The 14,451-nt window shown below is 48.8% G+C and overlaps 1 protein-coding gene across 8 annotated transcripts in view; it reads right to left on the bottom strand.

Moving 5' to 3' along the window:
• LOC140399232 (kynurenine--oxoglutarate transaminase 1-like) overlaps positions 1 to 14,442 on the bottom strand; it is a 64,714-nt gene extending 50,272 nt beyond the window's left edge. Inside the window, exons 1-4 of one of the 8 annotated variants that reach the window (XM_072488633.1) lie at positions 14,284 to 14,436; positions 7,122 to 7,218; positions 4,845 to 4,966; positions 3,927 to 4,102 (exon numbers count right to left, since the gene is read on the bottom strand). Coding sequence is in view for 3 of the 8 variants with exons in the window: in XM_072488629.1 (XP_072344730.1) it covers positions 4,845 to 4,916 (72 nt within the window). In the remaining 5 variants the exon portion in view is untranslated. Of the gene's footprint in view, positions 1 to 3,926; positions 4,103 to 4,844; positions 4,967 to 7,121; positions 7,219 to 14,149; positions 14,210 to 14,283 lie in introns of those variants that run through there. The other 7 variants (XM_072488629.1, XM_072488630.1, XM_072488631.1 and 4 more) reach the window with 7 other exon arrangements.
• Between the last annotated feature and the right edge of the window lie 9 nt (positions 14,443 to 14,451).

Below are 14,451 nucleotides of genomic sequence, written 5' to 3'. Positions count from 1 at the left end.
GTGCTTTGGGGGATGTTCTGTTCTGTATTGTTTCCTTGGGTGCTGGGTGGGGTAGGGTGAAATGGTTCGAAGTGGGGGTTTTGTGAGAGTGTGGGCGTCGGTGGTTGGAAGGACGGGGCCCCGTTTTTTTTTTGGGGGGGGGGGGGGGGAGAAGAGAGATGGGAGGCTCGAGGTGGGGGAGCTGGGATTAGGCCGCAAAAGGGAACTGTGCCAGAAGGCGGGGCCGGTCTGATGAAAAGCGCAGGCTTTTTCCCGTGCTAGGGAAGGGGGCAAGGCGGTGTTGGAGAGGAGCACCCGCTGATGGACAGGGAGGGGGGGGGGGGGGGGAAGAAAGACTACCACACTGGGGGGTCGATGGAGTGGCCAGGGTCAGCAGGAGACAGCTGATTTACGGGAGTGCTATGGGGGGAGCAACGCAGCTGGGGGGGGGGGGGGAAACCTAGCTGGGGGGGTGGGGGGGGACTGGGTTGCTGCTGCATTGGCCAAAGGTGAGCTGGAGCTCGGAGAGAGAGTTGGGGCGGGGGTCTGCCGCTGGGGGGAATGGAGAGTGCGGGAGGCGCGGGCACGTGGCTGGCCCAGAAAAGGGATGGCTAATCAGCAGGGGCGTGGGTGGGAAGCCCCCTGATCCGGCTGATAACTTGGAATGTGAGAGGCCTGAACGGGCCAGTCAAGAGGGTGTTCTCGCACCTGAAGGGACTGAAGGCAGATGTGGTTATACTCCAGGAGACACATTTGAGGGTGGCAGATCAGTTTAGGCTGAGAAAGGGGTGGGTAGAGCAGGTTTTCCACTCGGGGTTGGATGCAAATAATCGAGGGGTGGCGATTTTGGTGGGGAAGCGGGTGTCGTTTGAGGAGCTGAACATCGTGGCAGACAATGGAGGTAGGTATGTGATGATGAGTGGTCAGCCGCAGGGGGTGCGGGTGGTATTAGTGAATGTATATGCCCCGAATTGGGACGATGCCGGATTTATGCGCCGCATGTTGGGCCGGATTCCGGACCTGGAGGCAGGGAGCTAAAGCGCAAGGGGCGGTGGACGTGTACGGGGAGAAGGCTAGCCGGATGTTGGCACATCAGCTTAAGAAGTGGGAGGCAGCGAGGGAGATTGGGGGAGTTAGGGATAAAGGGGGGGGGACATGGTGCGGAGTGCGGTGGGAATAAATGGGATATTTAGAGACTTTTATGAGGTCCTGTAGAGGTCTGAGCCCCCGACGGAGATGGGATGGGGGGGATGCGTTGATTTTTGGATCGACTGAGGTTCCCGAGGGTGGAGGAGGAGCAGGTGGCTGGGCTTGGGGCACCGGTAGGGCTGGAGGAATTTTACCGGAAGTACATGGACCTGCTGGGCCCTCTATTAGTGAGGACTTTCAATGAGACGAGGGAGGGGGGGCCCTACCCCCGACGATGTCCAGGGCGCTGATCTCGCTTACCCAGTGTGGGTCGTATAGGCCAATCTCTCTCCTCAACGTGGACGTGAAGGTGTTGGCTACCAGAGTTGAGGACTGTGTCCCGGGGGTGATTCACGAGGATCAGACGGGTTTTGTTAAGGGAAGGCAGCTGAATACCAATGTGCGGAGGCTCCTTAACGTAATCACGATACCTGCAGTATAGGGGGAGGCGGAGATAGTGGTGGCGATGGACGCGGAGAAAGCCTTCAATAGGGTGGAGTGGGGGTACCTCTGGGAAGTGTTGAGGAGGTTTGGGTTCGGGGAGAGGTTCATTAGTTGTGTTAGGCTACTTTATGAAGCCCCGGTGGCGAGTGTGGCCACGAATCGGAGGAGGTCGGAATACTTTCGGCTGTACCGGGGGACGAGGCAGGGGTGCCCCCTATCCCCCTTGCTATTTGCATTGGCAATTGAGCCATTGGCTATGGCTCTAAGAGAGTCCAGGAACTGGAGGGGAGGGTGAAGAGGAGGAAGAGACACCGGGTTTCGTTGTATGCCGATGACCTGTTACTGTATGTGGCGGACCCAGTGGTGGGGATGCCGGAGGTGATGCGGATTCTCAGGGAGTTTGGGGACTTTTCCAGGTATAAGCTCAACGTGGGGAAGAGTGAGCTCTTCATGGTACACGCAGGGGACCAGGGAAGGGGGATATACGAGCTTCCACTGAAGAGGGCGAAAAGGAGTTTTCGGTACCTGGGGATCCAGGTGGCCAGGAGCTGGGGGGCCCTACACAAGCTCAACTTGACGAGGCTGGTGGAGCAGATGGAGGAGGTGTTTAAAAGGTGGGATATGCTGCCACTCTCCTTGGCGGGTAAGGTACAGTCGGTGAAGATGACGGTGCTCCTGAGGTTCCTTTTTATATTCCAGTGCCTCCCCATCCTGATCCCCAAGACCTTTTTTAAGCGGGTCAGTAGGAGCATCATGGGATTAGTGTGGGTGAAAAAGACCCCGAGGGTGAGAAGGGTGTTTCTGGAGCAGAGTAGGGACAGAGGAGGGTTAGCGCTACCTAATCTGTGTGGGTATTACTGGGCTGCCAATGTGGCGATGATACGCAAGTGGGTAATGGAGGGGGGAGGGGGTGGCGTGGAAGAGGCTGGAGATGGCATCCTGTGTGGGCATGAGTCTGGGAGCGCTGATGACAGCACCGCTCCCGCCGACTAGGTACACCACGAGTCCGGTGGTGGCGGCGACTTTGAAAATTTGGGGGCAGTGGAGCCGCCACAGGGGCGAGGTAGAGGCTTCGGTTTGGTCCCCGATCCGAGAGAACCATCGGTTCGTCCCGGGGAGAATGGATGGAGGGTTCCTGAGCTGGCACAGGGCAGGAATTAGAAGGATGGGGGACCTGTTTTTAGATGGGATGTTTGCGAGCCTTGGGGCGCTGGAGGAAAAATTTGGGCTTCCCCCCGGAAATGCCTTCAGGTACATGCAGGTAAGGGCGTTTGTAAGACGGCAGGTGAGGGAGTTCCCGCTGCATCCAGCACTCAGGATCCAGGATAGGGTGCTCTCGGGGGTGTGGGTTGGAGAGGGCAGGGTCTCGCCGATCTACCAGGAGATGCAGGAGGAGGAGGAGGCCTCGGTGGAGGAGCTAAAGGGTAAATGGGAGGAGGAGCTTGGGGAGGAGATAGACGAGGGTACGTGGGCGGACGCCCTGGGTAGGGTTAGTTCTTCCTCCTCTTGCACCAGGCTTAGCCTGATACAATTTAAGGTTCTTCACAGAGCGCATATGACAGGGGCGAGGCTGAGCAGGTTCGTAGGGGTGGAAGACCAGCAAATCACACCTACATGTTCTGGGCAGCACTGGATGGATTCTGGAGGGGTATTGCGAGGACGGTGTCTAAGATGGTGAACACTCGGGATAAGCAGAGCTGGGGGTTAGCACTATTTGGGGTATCGGACGAGCCGGGAGTGCAGGAGGCGAAAGAGGCCGGTATTCTGGCCTTTGCGTCCCTGGTAGCCCGGCGGAGAATTCTGCTACAGTGGAAGGATGCGAGGCCCCCGAGCGTGGAAGCCTGGATCAGCGACATGGCAGGGTTCATTAAATTGGAGGGGGTAAAATTTGCCTAGAGGGTCTGTGCAAGGGTTCTTCAGGCGGTGGCAACCGTTCCTAGACTTTCTAGCGGAGCGTTAGGAGGTGGTCAGCAGCAGCAACCCGGGGGGGGGGGGGGGGAACTTTGTGTTTTCTACTGTGTTTATTATTGCTTAATGTGGGGGTTGTATATTGGTGGAATTCGTGATGTAGTTGTAAGATGTTTATTTATGTGTTCTTTGTTTTTCTTTTTTCTGCAAGGGGGGGGGTTTGTTGAAAATATGTAAAAATTTGAATAAAAATATTTCTAAAAACCTACCATTTTAACTTTACACAAAGCACCTTGCAGTCATTATTCTAATAACTTTGATGAACACTGGCTTTCTACAGTCACCCGATTAAAATACAATACCCATAGCTAGAAATAACGCCAACATCAGCTGTCACTACCACTAACCTGAATAACCTTTTAGAATTTCCAACTTGCTATCCAACAAATGGAGTCTCTCATCACTGAATTCTCCTGTGATGAAATCACGAATCTCAGTTTCATCAATCTTCACCGTTAATAGTTCTTCCTCTTCCACAAATTACTTTGCTATCTGAATGATCTCAAACTCATCATCAATCGACCTGTTCAGAACAGCTGTTATCCATCAGACTGAAGGGTTCACAGGCAAAATGTCATAACATATCTTTTCTCTTTAGATGCTAAATGACCTCTCTATATCTCCAATATTTTGCTGTCTTTTATTTCAGTGCAAGGTGCTGATTACTGATTTATCATTTTAAATACTCCATAGCCTCTAAGTTGAATAGTTTGTGAATAACACAAATAATTTTTAAACAGACATATCAGTTTCAATAAGGCGCAGAAAAAGCTAGGTCAATATAGGCTGACAACACATGTGTTACTTTACCTTTGGATGAAACATTAAGCAGAAGCCGAGTGTTTCATGGGCTAGTTTAGAACAGTGGGCTAAACAGCTGGCTTGTAGTGCAGAACAAGGCCAGCAGCACGGGTTCAATTCCTGTACCGGCCTCCCCGAACAGGCGCTGGAATGTGGCGACTAGGGGCTTTTCACAGTAACTTCATTGAAGCCTACTTGTGACAATAAGTGATTATTATTATTAACATCAAGTGGAAGATTCGGTGGCATGAGAAGCAGGGAATTTTCTCCAGATTTTCAAGTCAACAGCCTTCTTCCAATCGAGATCACCAAAAATTAATCATTGTTGGCTGAGAAACTGCATTACACAAAGCAGGTGCTGTCTTTCCCATGTTACAGTCACCTCACTTGTATTTGCAACCTCCCTTCTTTTGATGCTATATAATTTTTTGTAGCTAAATAGTTGCAGAAAGAGAACTATTCACCTTTTTCCTGTGCAAAATAGCGCTGATCAAGCGGTTATTTTTTATGATTGTGCGTGCTGGTGCCCTGAACATATCTTGTATCTCCTCTGTAAGTAGGGTTATTCACAATATCTGACTATCATCTGTTGAAATGGAAGCACAAATATAGAATAAACTTAACAATATGAAAACAATTCCCCTTGTAAATTGTTGTAATAGAAATACTTTTTCTAAGTGGCTTTAAAATAATGATAAATAGCAGGAAATCAAAAGAAAACATGTAATTTTATGCAATTATTTTGCAGAAAATTAAACATATCTAAAATAGTTTAATAGTCATCAAAAGGCAGCTTTTAAATGCATCAGTTTTGCATCCATTTCCCTGAAGATATTGGCAGATTATGAGGAAGGGGATTACATGGGTGACAAGAAGAAAACATATACGGAAAATAACTGCACCATATCCACTATAAAAATTTACTCAAATTCATCAAGGCTCTTCAAATGATATTGGTACATCTCGTGTCAATTATCACACTGTTTCCCCAAGACCATAAATTAAATTATAATCCATAAAACAAAGTACAATGAGTTTATCCGAACAGATAAAAAGTGTTCCAGACTGGATTGTTTATCTGTGCTAAGGTTAGCCTCTCTCTATAGGGTGAAGAGGCAGCAAAAGATGTTCTATCATTAATCTTAGCACCCTAAATTAGGAATAGGAAAATCAGACAGGTTGTTGGATTATTGATCGAGACAGGATAGGGGCTTGGCTGTGGTGCCCTTCCCTCCCTAACAACCCCACCGGACTGCCAGCACTCTCAATTAAGATTCATATACGAGTAAATTAACAGCAACGTGGACACGGTCTTTATGATGTTGAGCTGCTCTTCTGGCCCATATTCTCTCCATTACAACCAATGCTGACTTCTATCTCTTCAACATCACTAATCTCTGATCCTAGTTCAGTCCATCTTCTCGCTGACGACCTCCTCATGCATGCCACTGTTGCTCTCCAAGTTGACAAATGCAAACCATTTCTGGCCATCCTCAATACTGCATGAATTTCAGCTCACACAAAAGTCTGTTGCTGGTGTCTGATCATGCGTGAGATCCTACTCCCCAGTCTATACTGGCTCCCATTCACCAAACATCTCCAATTTAAAGTTTTCCTCCTCATGTCCAAACCCCTTTGCGGCTTTGACCCGATCTCTGTAACCTCCTCCAGCTCTACAACCCTACAAAAACTCTGCAATACTCCCAACTCTGGCCTTCTGAATTTACCACTCCTTCCACTCCCCAACAATGACAGCTGTACCTTCTGTTGGTTCAAACCTAAACTCTGAAATTCCCTTCCTATCTCACTCCTTTAAAACCACAGCAGGTCTTGCAGCATCTGTAAGGAGAGAAAAGAGCTAATGTTTCAAGTCCAGATGACCAAGGGTCAGAATCCAGCATCCGCAGTAATTTGCTTTTATCCAGTCTTAAAACCTACATATTTGATTAAGCTTTTAAATGAACTCTCCTAATATTGCTTTTGGTTAATACAAATGTTGATGTGATTACATTTTGGTGAATTGCCTTAGGATAGGTTTTAACATCAAAAGCATTCTATAAATTCATTTATGTTTGCTATTATCTTTAAATGGCATGTTAATTTCAGTGTATGGACACACCGCAAATTCCCTAATGAAACTAATTTAGTTCACAGCTGGAAAGCTCAACTTTGGTACAACAGGTTAAAAAAACTGAGTGCAATAGTTCAAGTATTTGTACATTTCGCGCTCGGAGAATCATGGCCTCAGGCATCAATGTCAAATGCAAGAATGTTAGAGGAAGATCACATGAATGTTTTTCTTATTGCAAAAGTTTTGGCTATTCTGTCAGAAAGCTACTTTAATTGCATCGATTCTCTTCCATCTGATTAAATTGAATGGCTCTTTCAAATATTTTATACTAGCTTCCAAATAGTAAGTCTATGTTTGTGCTTTATTCAAAATCATCTTCAGGTGAATTAACACATTCCTAAATTTATATCTGTGCATTCAAGTGCCTCATTTCCAGTAGGGTTAGAAATTAGTCTGCTTCTGGTTCATGCTTGATGAAGAGATGTTCCTTTCAAGTAATGGGTATCCAATTTGTTCCTTTAAAGTGAGTTCAATCTCTAACTACTTGGGTGGCAGGTCAATGCCTAACTTTGGACTTGGGCAGCATTTAGACTGCAACTACAGCATTGGTGTGAAGCAAGGTGAATGCACGAAGTCTCGATGTGAGCGAGATTCCATCAGCTTTACTGACCTCAGCTGGAATACCATCAGGGTCGCAGGCGTTGCTGCAGCTCGCCCATCAGTGGTGGTTGACCCATGGATTCTCCGACAGGATGTTGGGGGATAGCCTGGAAAATCAGAGCTGCCACTGTGAATTCAAAGCTGAGGAGTTGTTGAAAATGTTCTTTTCACAGTCAATGTGTGGCATTGTCACACTTAAAAACACCAGCTTGTGAGCAAAGGAGGTTTTGTCCGTTTGAACTTAGATGGTCCTGATGGCTTCAAAAACACGTTGCATGGTGGTCAGCATATTGTTTTTTTATAAACATCACATGGAGGTATCTATGGTTCTACAACAGCAACAGAAGAAACAATGTACACACAAACATAAACAGTGCAAACGCCGTCCTCCTACCCCACAGGCCCCACCCCCACCAACCCCTCCCCCACTCTAAACCAAGCCAAACGCCAACCCTCCCCCACTTTCTGCCGACGGCCAACCCTCCCCAAAGAAGTCGACGAACAGTTGCCACCTCCGGACGAACCCCAGCACCGACCCCCTCCAAACAGAGAAAGCCAGCCACGCATCCAACCTCGGGGGCTCCGAGTCCCTCCAAGCCAACAGCACCAGTCGTCGGGCCTCCAGGGAAGCAAAGGCCAGAATGATTGCCACCCTCCCCCCCCCCCCCCGGACTCCTGGGTCCCCGACATCCCGAAAATCGCCACCTCTAGACCTGGGGCCACCCCTCCCCCGTTTTTAACACCTTGGACATGCCATCCGCAAACATAGAACATAGAACAATACAGCGCAGTACAGGCCCTTCGGCCCACGATGTTGCACTGAAACAAAAGCCATCTAACCTACACTATGCCATTATCATCCATATGTTTATCCAATAAACTTTTAAATGCCCTCAATGTTGGCGAGTTCACCACTGTAGCAGGTAGGGCATTCCACGGCCTCACTACTCTGCGTAAAGAACCTACCTCTGACCTATATCTATTATCCCTCAATTTAAAGCTATGTCCCCTCGTGCCAGCCATTTCCATCCGCAGGAGAAGGCTCTCACTGTCCACCCTATCTAACCCCCTGATCATTTTGTATGCCTCTATTAAGTCTCCTCTTAACCTTCTTCTCTCCAACGAAAACAACCTCAAGTCCATCAGCCTTTCCTCATAAGATTTTCCCTCCATACCAGGCAACATCCTGGTAAATCTCCTCTGCACCCTCTCCAAAGCCTCCACGTCCTTCCTATAATGCGGTGACCAGAACTGTACGCAATACTCCAAATGCGGCCGTACCAGAGTTCTGTACAGAGTCCTGCCAGAATCCCTCAAGCCCCGGGCATGCCGAGAATACATGAACATGGCCCGCTGGTCCCCCTGCACACCAGTCCTCCATCCCAAAGAACCCGCTCATCCGGCTATGTGGGCCAGGCGAACGACCCCAAACCATACCAGGCCGACCTGGCACATGCCGCAGACGCGCTGACCCCACCCAACGCATCCGCCCAGATACCACCCCCCCCCCCCCCCCGCAACCCCCTCCCACCCGCGTCCCAGCCCCTCAGTCTGCACCTTCCCCGACCCCACGAGCTCCCCGCAAACTTCAGAAACCCTCCCCTCTCCCATCCACACTCCAGAAACCAGTGGTCAGCATATTGTTGAGTTTCTCCAGCTCTTTCCCCCCCCCCCACCAAACGTCCTTTGTCTTTGGCATTAGCTGGAATGCAGCTTTCATTTGTGACCGTGGGTCTTGCTGCCAGGCAATGAAGGCTGCTTGCGCTTGTTCAAGGAGGGATATTTCAGCATCGAACCAGTCCTGGTGACAACTATGTTTGAACCCATGGTTTGGGCAAAGGAGTCTAGTACAGCTGACTTTATTTGATTCCACTGTTCTAGAATAAGTTTGGAGGTATGAAGATTTTCCATATTGTTTTTGAGCTGCACTTCTAAGAATGCGATAATTGTAACTATCTTCAAGAAAGGAGATAAATCCTGCTATGAAAGGTATTTCCCTTTTTCTGCAGCAGGGAAAATCCTGACATGCATTCTCCTGAATTGCCTACTTCTCTAGCTGAGGAAATCCTCGAAAAACACAGTGTGCCAGACAAATCCAATAAAAATGTTGAGAACAGCAACAGGATCTCTTCATCAACTGGAACACAGCATTTTTCAGTAAACCATGAAGTTCTGTGGATGGTGCTTCAAAGAGCTCTACGACCAGGAAAGTTCATCACAATCCTTCATGATGATTACAAATAGAGTGGGAAATCTGAAACAGGTGTTCAAACTTGTCAAGCAAGGCTGTGTGATAGTTCCCATACTACTTACAATCTGACAGTGGTTATTCATCTCAAAGATCAACTGCCTTCTGGTGTTGGTGTCAAATACCACCTAGATGGAAACCTGTCACCTCTATGCCAATACTAAACTGACCACCAGAGGGGTACATGATCCACAGTTTACAGGTGACTATCTTCCATTCTGCACCAGATTTGCAAGCCACTCTCGGTCTCTTCAGTTCTGCATCCAAGAAACTCAGCCAGTCCTCAAACGTTGCCAAAACAAAACTCACATTTGTTCATCAAAATATTCCACCGCCTATGCATGATGGAGAAACTCTGGAATATAATAATCTAATCTTTATTACTGTCACATTAAGCTTACATTAACACTGCAATTAGGTTACTGTGGAAAGCCCCTAGTTGCCACACTCCGGCACCTGTTCGGGTACACAGGGGGAGAATTCAGAATGTCCAAATTACCTAACATCACGTCTTTTGGAACTTGTGGGAGGAAACCGGAGCACCCGGAGGAAACTCACGCAGACACGGGGAGAACGTGCGGACTCCGCACAGTCAGTGACCCAAGTCAGGAATCGAACCTGGGACTCTGGTACTGTGAAGCAACAGTGCTAACCACTGTGCTACCGTACCGCCCAGTATGTTGAGAACTTCCCATTCATTGGCAGCTACCTCTCTCAAACGGCCACCATTGATGAGGAGATCCGAACCAGATCAGTTGTGCCTGCTCAGCCTTCTATAAGTTACGACAGAATATGTTTGACAACCAAGATCTCTGCAAGTCAACAAAACTTGTGTACGTAGCAATTATGGTCACTACACTCAGGGAGACTTGGACTGTACGATCAGGGATACCCAAGAACACTAGAAAAGGACTTCTGGTGGCAGTACACAGGGGAAAGATATACACAAGGTCAAAGGCTAGGAATCCTATGGAGATGAATTGACCTCCTCATCTGCTGACCATCTACAAGGCACAGGTCAGGAGTGAATGGAATACTCTTTTTTTTTATATAAATGTTTTTATTCTCCATTTTCCTTCAAAAGTTACACCCCACCCACAGACAGTAAACGGTAACAAATACAAAATCAGTCCCCTTAACAATAACAACGATCCCATCCTCCCACCACCCCAAACAACGGCCCACCTGTCAATATATGCATCGAATAAAACAAACCCTCCCACGGTGGAAACAAAAAACAAAGGAGAAAAAGAAAAAGGAGTCCGGGACCGCCCACGGTCACCATTAACCTATAGAGTCCACTCCTCCCCCCCCCCCCCCCCCCCACACAACGCCATCCAACCTCTGAAAGAGTACCGACACTACATGATACCAAAGAGTTGTAAACACCCCCCCACCCCCCGCCAGTCTCCAACTCAGCCCGTCCACTGCCTCTTGTAAAACCCCTCCCCCCAACCTCGGTTCCTTCCCCCCAACTTTCCACCCCGGCTCGGCCACTCGGACCCTGTTCTGCCAGGCTCCAATGGCCGCAGCCCCTCCCCCCACCTCACTCCCGTTCACTGGCCGGCTTAAACCGGCCAGCGTGGGGGCCCCTGCCCGGGTCCCTTTCCCCCTTGCCCGGTCCTAGAAAAGCCCAGAAATCCCCTTTTTAGCGCACAATCCCCGCATATCCACCTACACCCTAAAGAGCCCTCATTTTGAGTGAAAGTCCCACCATTTCCCTTGCAATGGAATACTCTTAACTTGCCTGGATGAGTGCAGCTCAAAAAACACACAAGATGCTCGACACCATCAAGGACGAAGCGGCCTGCTTGATTGCTCCCCCTTCCACAAACATTCAAACCCTCCACCACTGACAAACAGTGACAACCGCATGTACCATCTCCAAGATGCATTGTAGTTACGCACCAAGATTCCTTAGACAGTACCTTCCAAATTCACAACCACTACCATCTAGAAGGATAAGAGCAGCAGATACCTGGGAACCCCACCACCTGAAGGTTCCCCTCCAAGTCACTCCTGACTTGGAAATGTATTGCTGTTTCTTCACTGTTCCTGAGGCAACATTCTGGAACTCCCTCCCTAACAGCACAGTGGGTACACCTCCACCTCAAGGACTGCATCAGTTCAAGAAGGCAACTCACCACCACCTTCTAAAGGGCAATTATGGATGGGTAATAAATGACCAGCGACGCCTACATTCCGTAATTGAATTAATTTTATTTTCAAAAAAAAGTTAGTGTCCTTCTTGGAGCCAGCTCCACAAGCATTCAGGCCAAACCTCCTTCAAAATCAACCACAATGGACTGGACAAAAAGCATCTCCCCGGAATAGGTCTTGTTTTCTTAACTCTCAAATGCCTAACATTAATGATTGTGAGCAGCTTGTTACCAATTGTTAAAAGTGGCAATACCTGTTCATCAAGCTGCACCATGCTTTTGAGTCAATGCCAAAGCAGTAGAGAAGAAAAGGAAAATTCTGCATTGCAATCCCAATACCTCATGGGACATCCTGCCCCACGTGCTGAAAGATCTGTGGTGTAGCATGAAGACCCATGGCAGAAACTTCCAAACCCAAGTAGACATCATCCTCAAATTGAGGGACAGCTGACGATGGTCTGAAACAAAACCATGAATGACATGACAGCTTTTTTACTCAATTAACCCAGGTCAAACTTGGTGGGATGCTTTATTAATAGGGACACAGCGTACAAAAGCAAGGAAGGATTTTAAACTTGTGTAGAATACTATATCAGCCTCATCATATGCATCCAGCTCAAGGTGAATGCATAGGCATTAGAGCAGTGTTTTCCAAACTCAGGTTTGCAACCTGTGGGTGGGTCACAGGCGGATGTCAGGAGGGTCACGGAGTTCCCGATCTCGGGAGAAGCGCCCAATGGCCAACCGGCTTCAAGAATGCCGGCTGCAATCAGTCTTTAAATACAAACAAAGGAATCCTCTCGCCAGAAGCAGTGGCAGGCAGCAGAACAAGAGCCTGGCATGTCCACTGGCATCACACGCCATGTACATTTGTGCTTTGGGAACTCAAGGAGAGATTCCTCCAAGCAACAAGACTACGAAGAGCTGAAGATGGGTCATTTTCTAATAAGGAAGAGAAGGCCAGAGACACAAACAGGTCAGGATCGCACAACTGAATCTGCTGGAGAGCGCTTCTCAAGAGAGTCCACAGCAGGACAAAGCAGTGCTGGTGTGAGCTGTGTACAGAGCTCCTGGGCCTCTGGTGAACACCCAAAGATAAAACTGAAATTAGAAACAAAGCAGTGCAAGAATTATTTCTTGAGGCGTGACTGTCAGTGCAAATCAATATGCCAAGCCCATGTGTGCTATATGCAGGGAGGTATTGGTAAATTAAAGTTTAAACCCCATAAAACTTCAAAGACAGAGTCAGTTAGAGGACAAACTTCTTGATTTTTTTTTCAAAGGACGCATCAATAAGTCCAAAGTCACCAGCTGAAGTCCTTAGCAGAAATGTAACATTGAATGTCAAAACAGGTGAGATTGTGAGGATCAAACAGGCTCACTTGTTTCATTAAAGGTAAGAATTAACGGTGGGTCACGAAGGTCGGCTGGTGTGGGTAGCGAAGATCTGCCAGTCAGTAAAAGTTTGAAAAAACACTTTGCATTGGAGTGCAGGAAAGATTCACAAGAATGATTTGCGGTATGATATGACTGTCGTGGGCTGTATCTCAAACAACAACGAATCAGACTACAGAAGGGAGATAGATCATTTGGTTGCATGGTGTACCGAAAACAACCTCTCTCTCTAAATGTCGGAAAGAACAAGGAACTGATCACAACTTCTGGAAGCGTAGTACGACACCCCCCCACCTGCATCAATGGCTCCGAAGTGGAGATGGTCGATAGCTTTAAGTTCCTGGGGGTCACCATTTCCAACAGTCTGTCCTGGTCCACTCGTGTTGATGCAAGTCAAGAAAGCCCAACAACGTCTCTACTTCCTACAGAAGCTAAAAATTTTTGGCATGTCTGCACCGACTCTCACAAACTTCTACAGATGCGCGATGGAGAGCATCCCATCTGGCTGCTTCACATCCTGGTATGGCAACTCCTTGGTCCAAGATCGTAAGAAACTGCAGTGTGGTGAACTCAGCCCAGCGCATCACACAAGCTTGCCATCCCCGCATTGATTCTGTATTCACCTCCCGCTGCCTCAGGAAGGCAGACAGCATTATCAGAGACCCCTCCCACCCAGGCATTGCCTTCTTGCAGACCCTTCCATCAGGCAGAAGGTACAGAAATCTGAAGACTCGCACGTCCAGACATAGGAAGAGCTTCTTCCCCACAGCTACAAGACTCCTCCACGACTCCCCCTCGGACTGATCTGTTCCCTGTAAGAACACTATTCACTACGCCCTATGCTGCTCTTGCTCATGTATTTGCTTTGTTTGGCTCCTTGTTCCGCACTGTAACGGATCACTGTCGATGTACCGTTTGTCAATGTTCTCTGTTGATTATTCTCTTTGCCTACTATGTACGTACTGTGTACATTCCCGCTGCAGAAAAATACTTTTCACTGTACTTCCGTACACGTGACAATAAATCAAATCAGGGCCGAGGAACTTCAGTTACGTAGGACTGGGGAAGCTGGGTCTCAACACAGATTGGCAAAACAAACGGGGGGGGGACGACGTTGAGGGATTGGGATTGGTACTGCACGAATTCAGTCAGCGCCTCTAGCCCCCCCCCGGGCCGCCCCGCGGGGTCTGGATTTAAACCGTCAGACCGGCCTCCGCTCAGGAGGGTTTTCCTTACCCGCTGTCGGGAGCCGTGTTGACGCCGCGCGCGCCGGCGGACCCTCCCCCGGACGGACACATGGACCGGAGGGCGGATCCTTTCTCCGGCCTCCCGTGCGGCACCCCGGACGCATAGAGGGCGGACAGACTCACCTGCTTGACGGCGTCCTCCCGCCCGCCGCTTTCCCTCCTTCACGGTAATCGCTCTGAGGAAAGGTCTGATCGGCGCGACTTATTCCCCCACCCCCAACGAACTTTAACGCAAGTTCTCCGTCCGGCAAATCTCCACATCGGTGGACTTTGCGCCCTTTCCGGCCTGCG

This window comes from Scyliorhinus torazame, chromosome 22 (assembly GCF_047496885.1).
Source record: "Scyliorhinus torazame isolate Kashiwa2021f chromosome 22, sScyTor2.1, whole genome shotgun sequence".
NCBI classification, from domain to species: Eukaryota; Metazoa; Chordata; class Chondrichthyes; order Carcharhiniformes; family Scyliorhinidae; genus Scyliorhinus; species Scyliorhinus torazame.
Note: the sequence above shows the minus strand (reverse complement) of the source record. Positions and strands in the feature narration are given on the sequence as shown.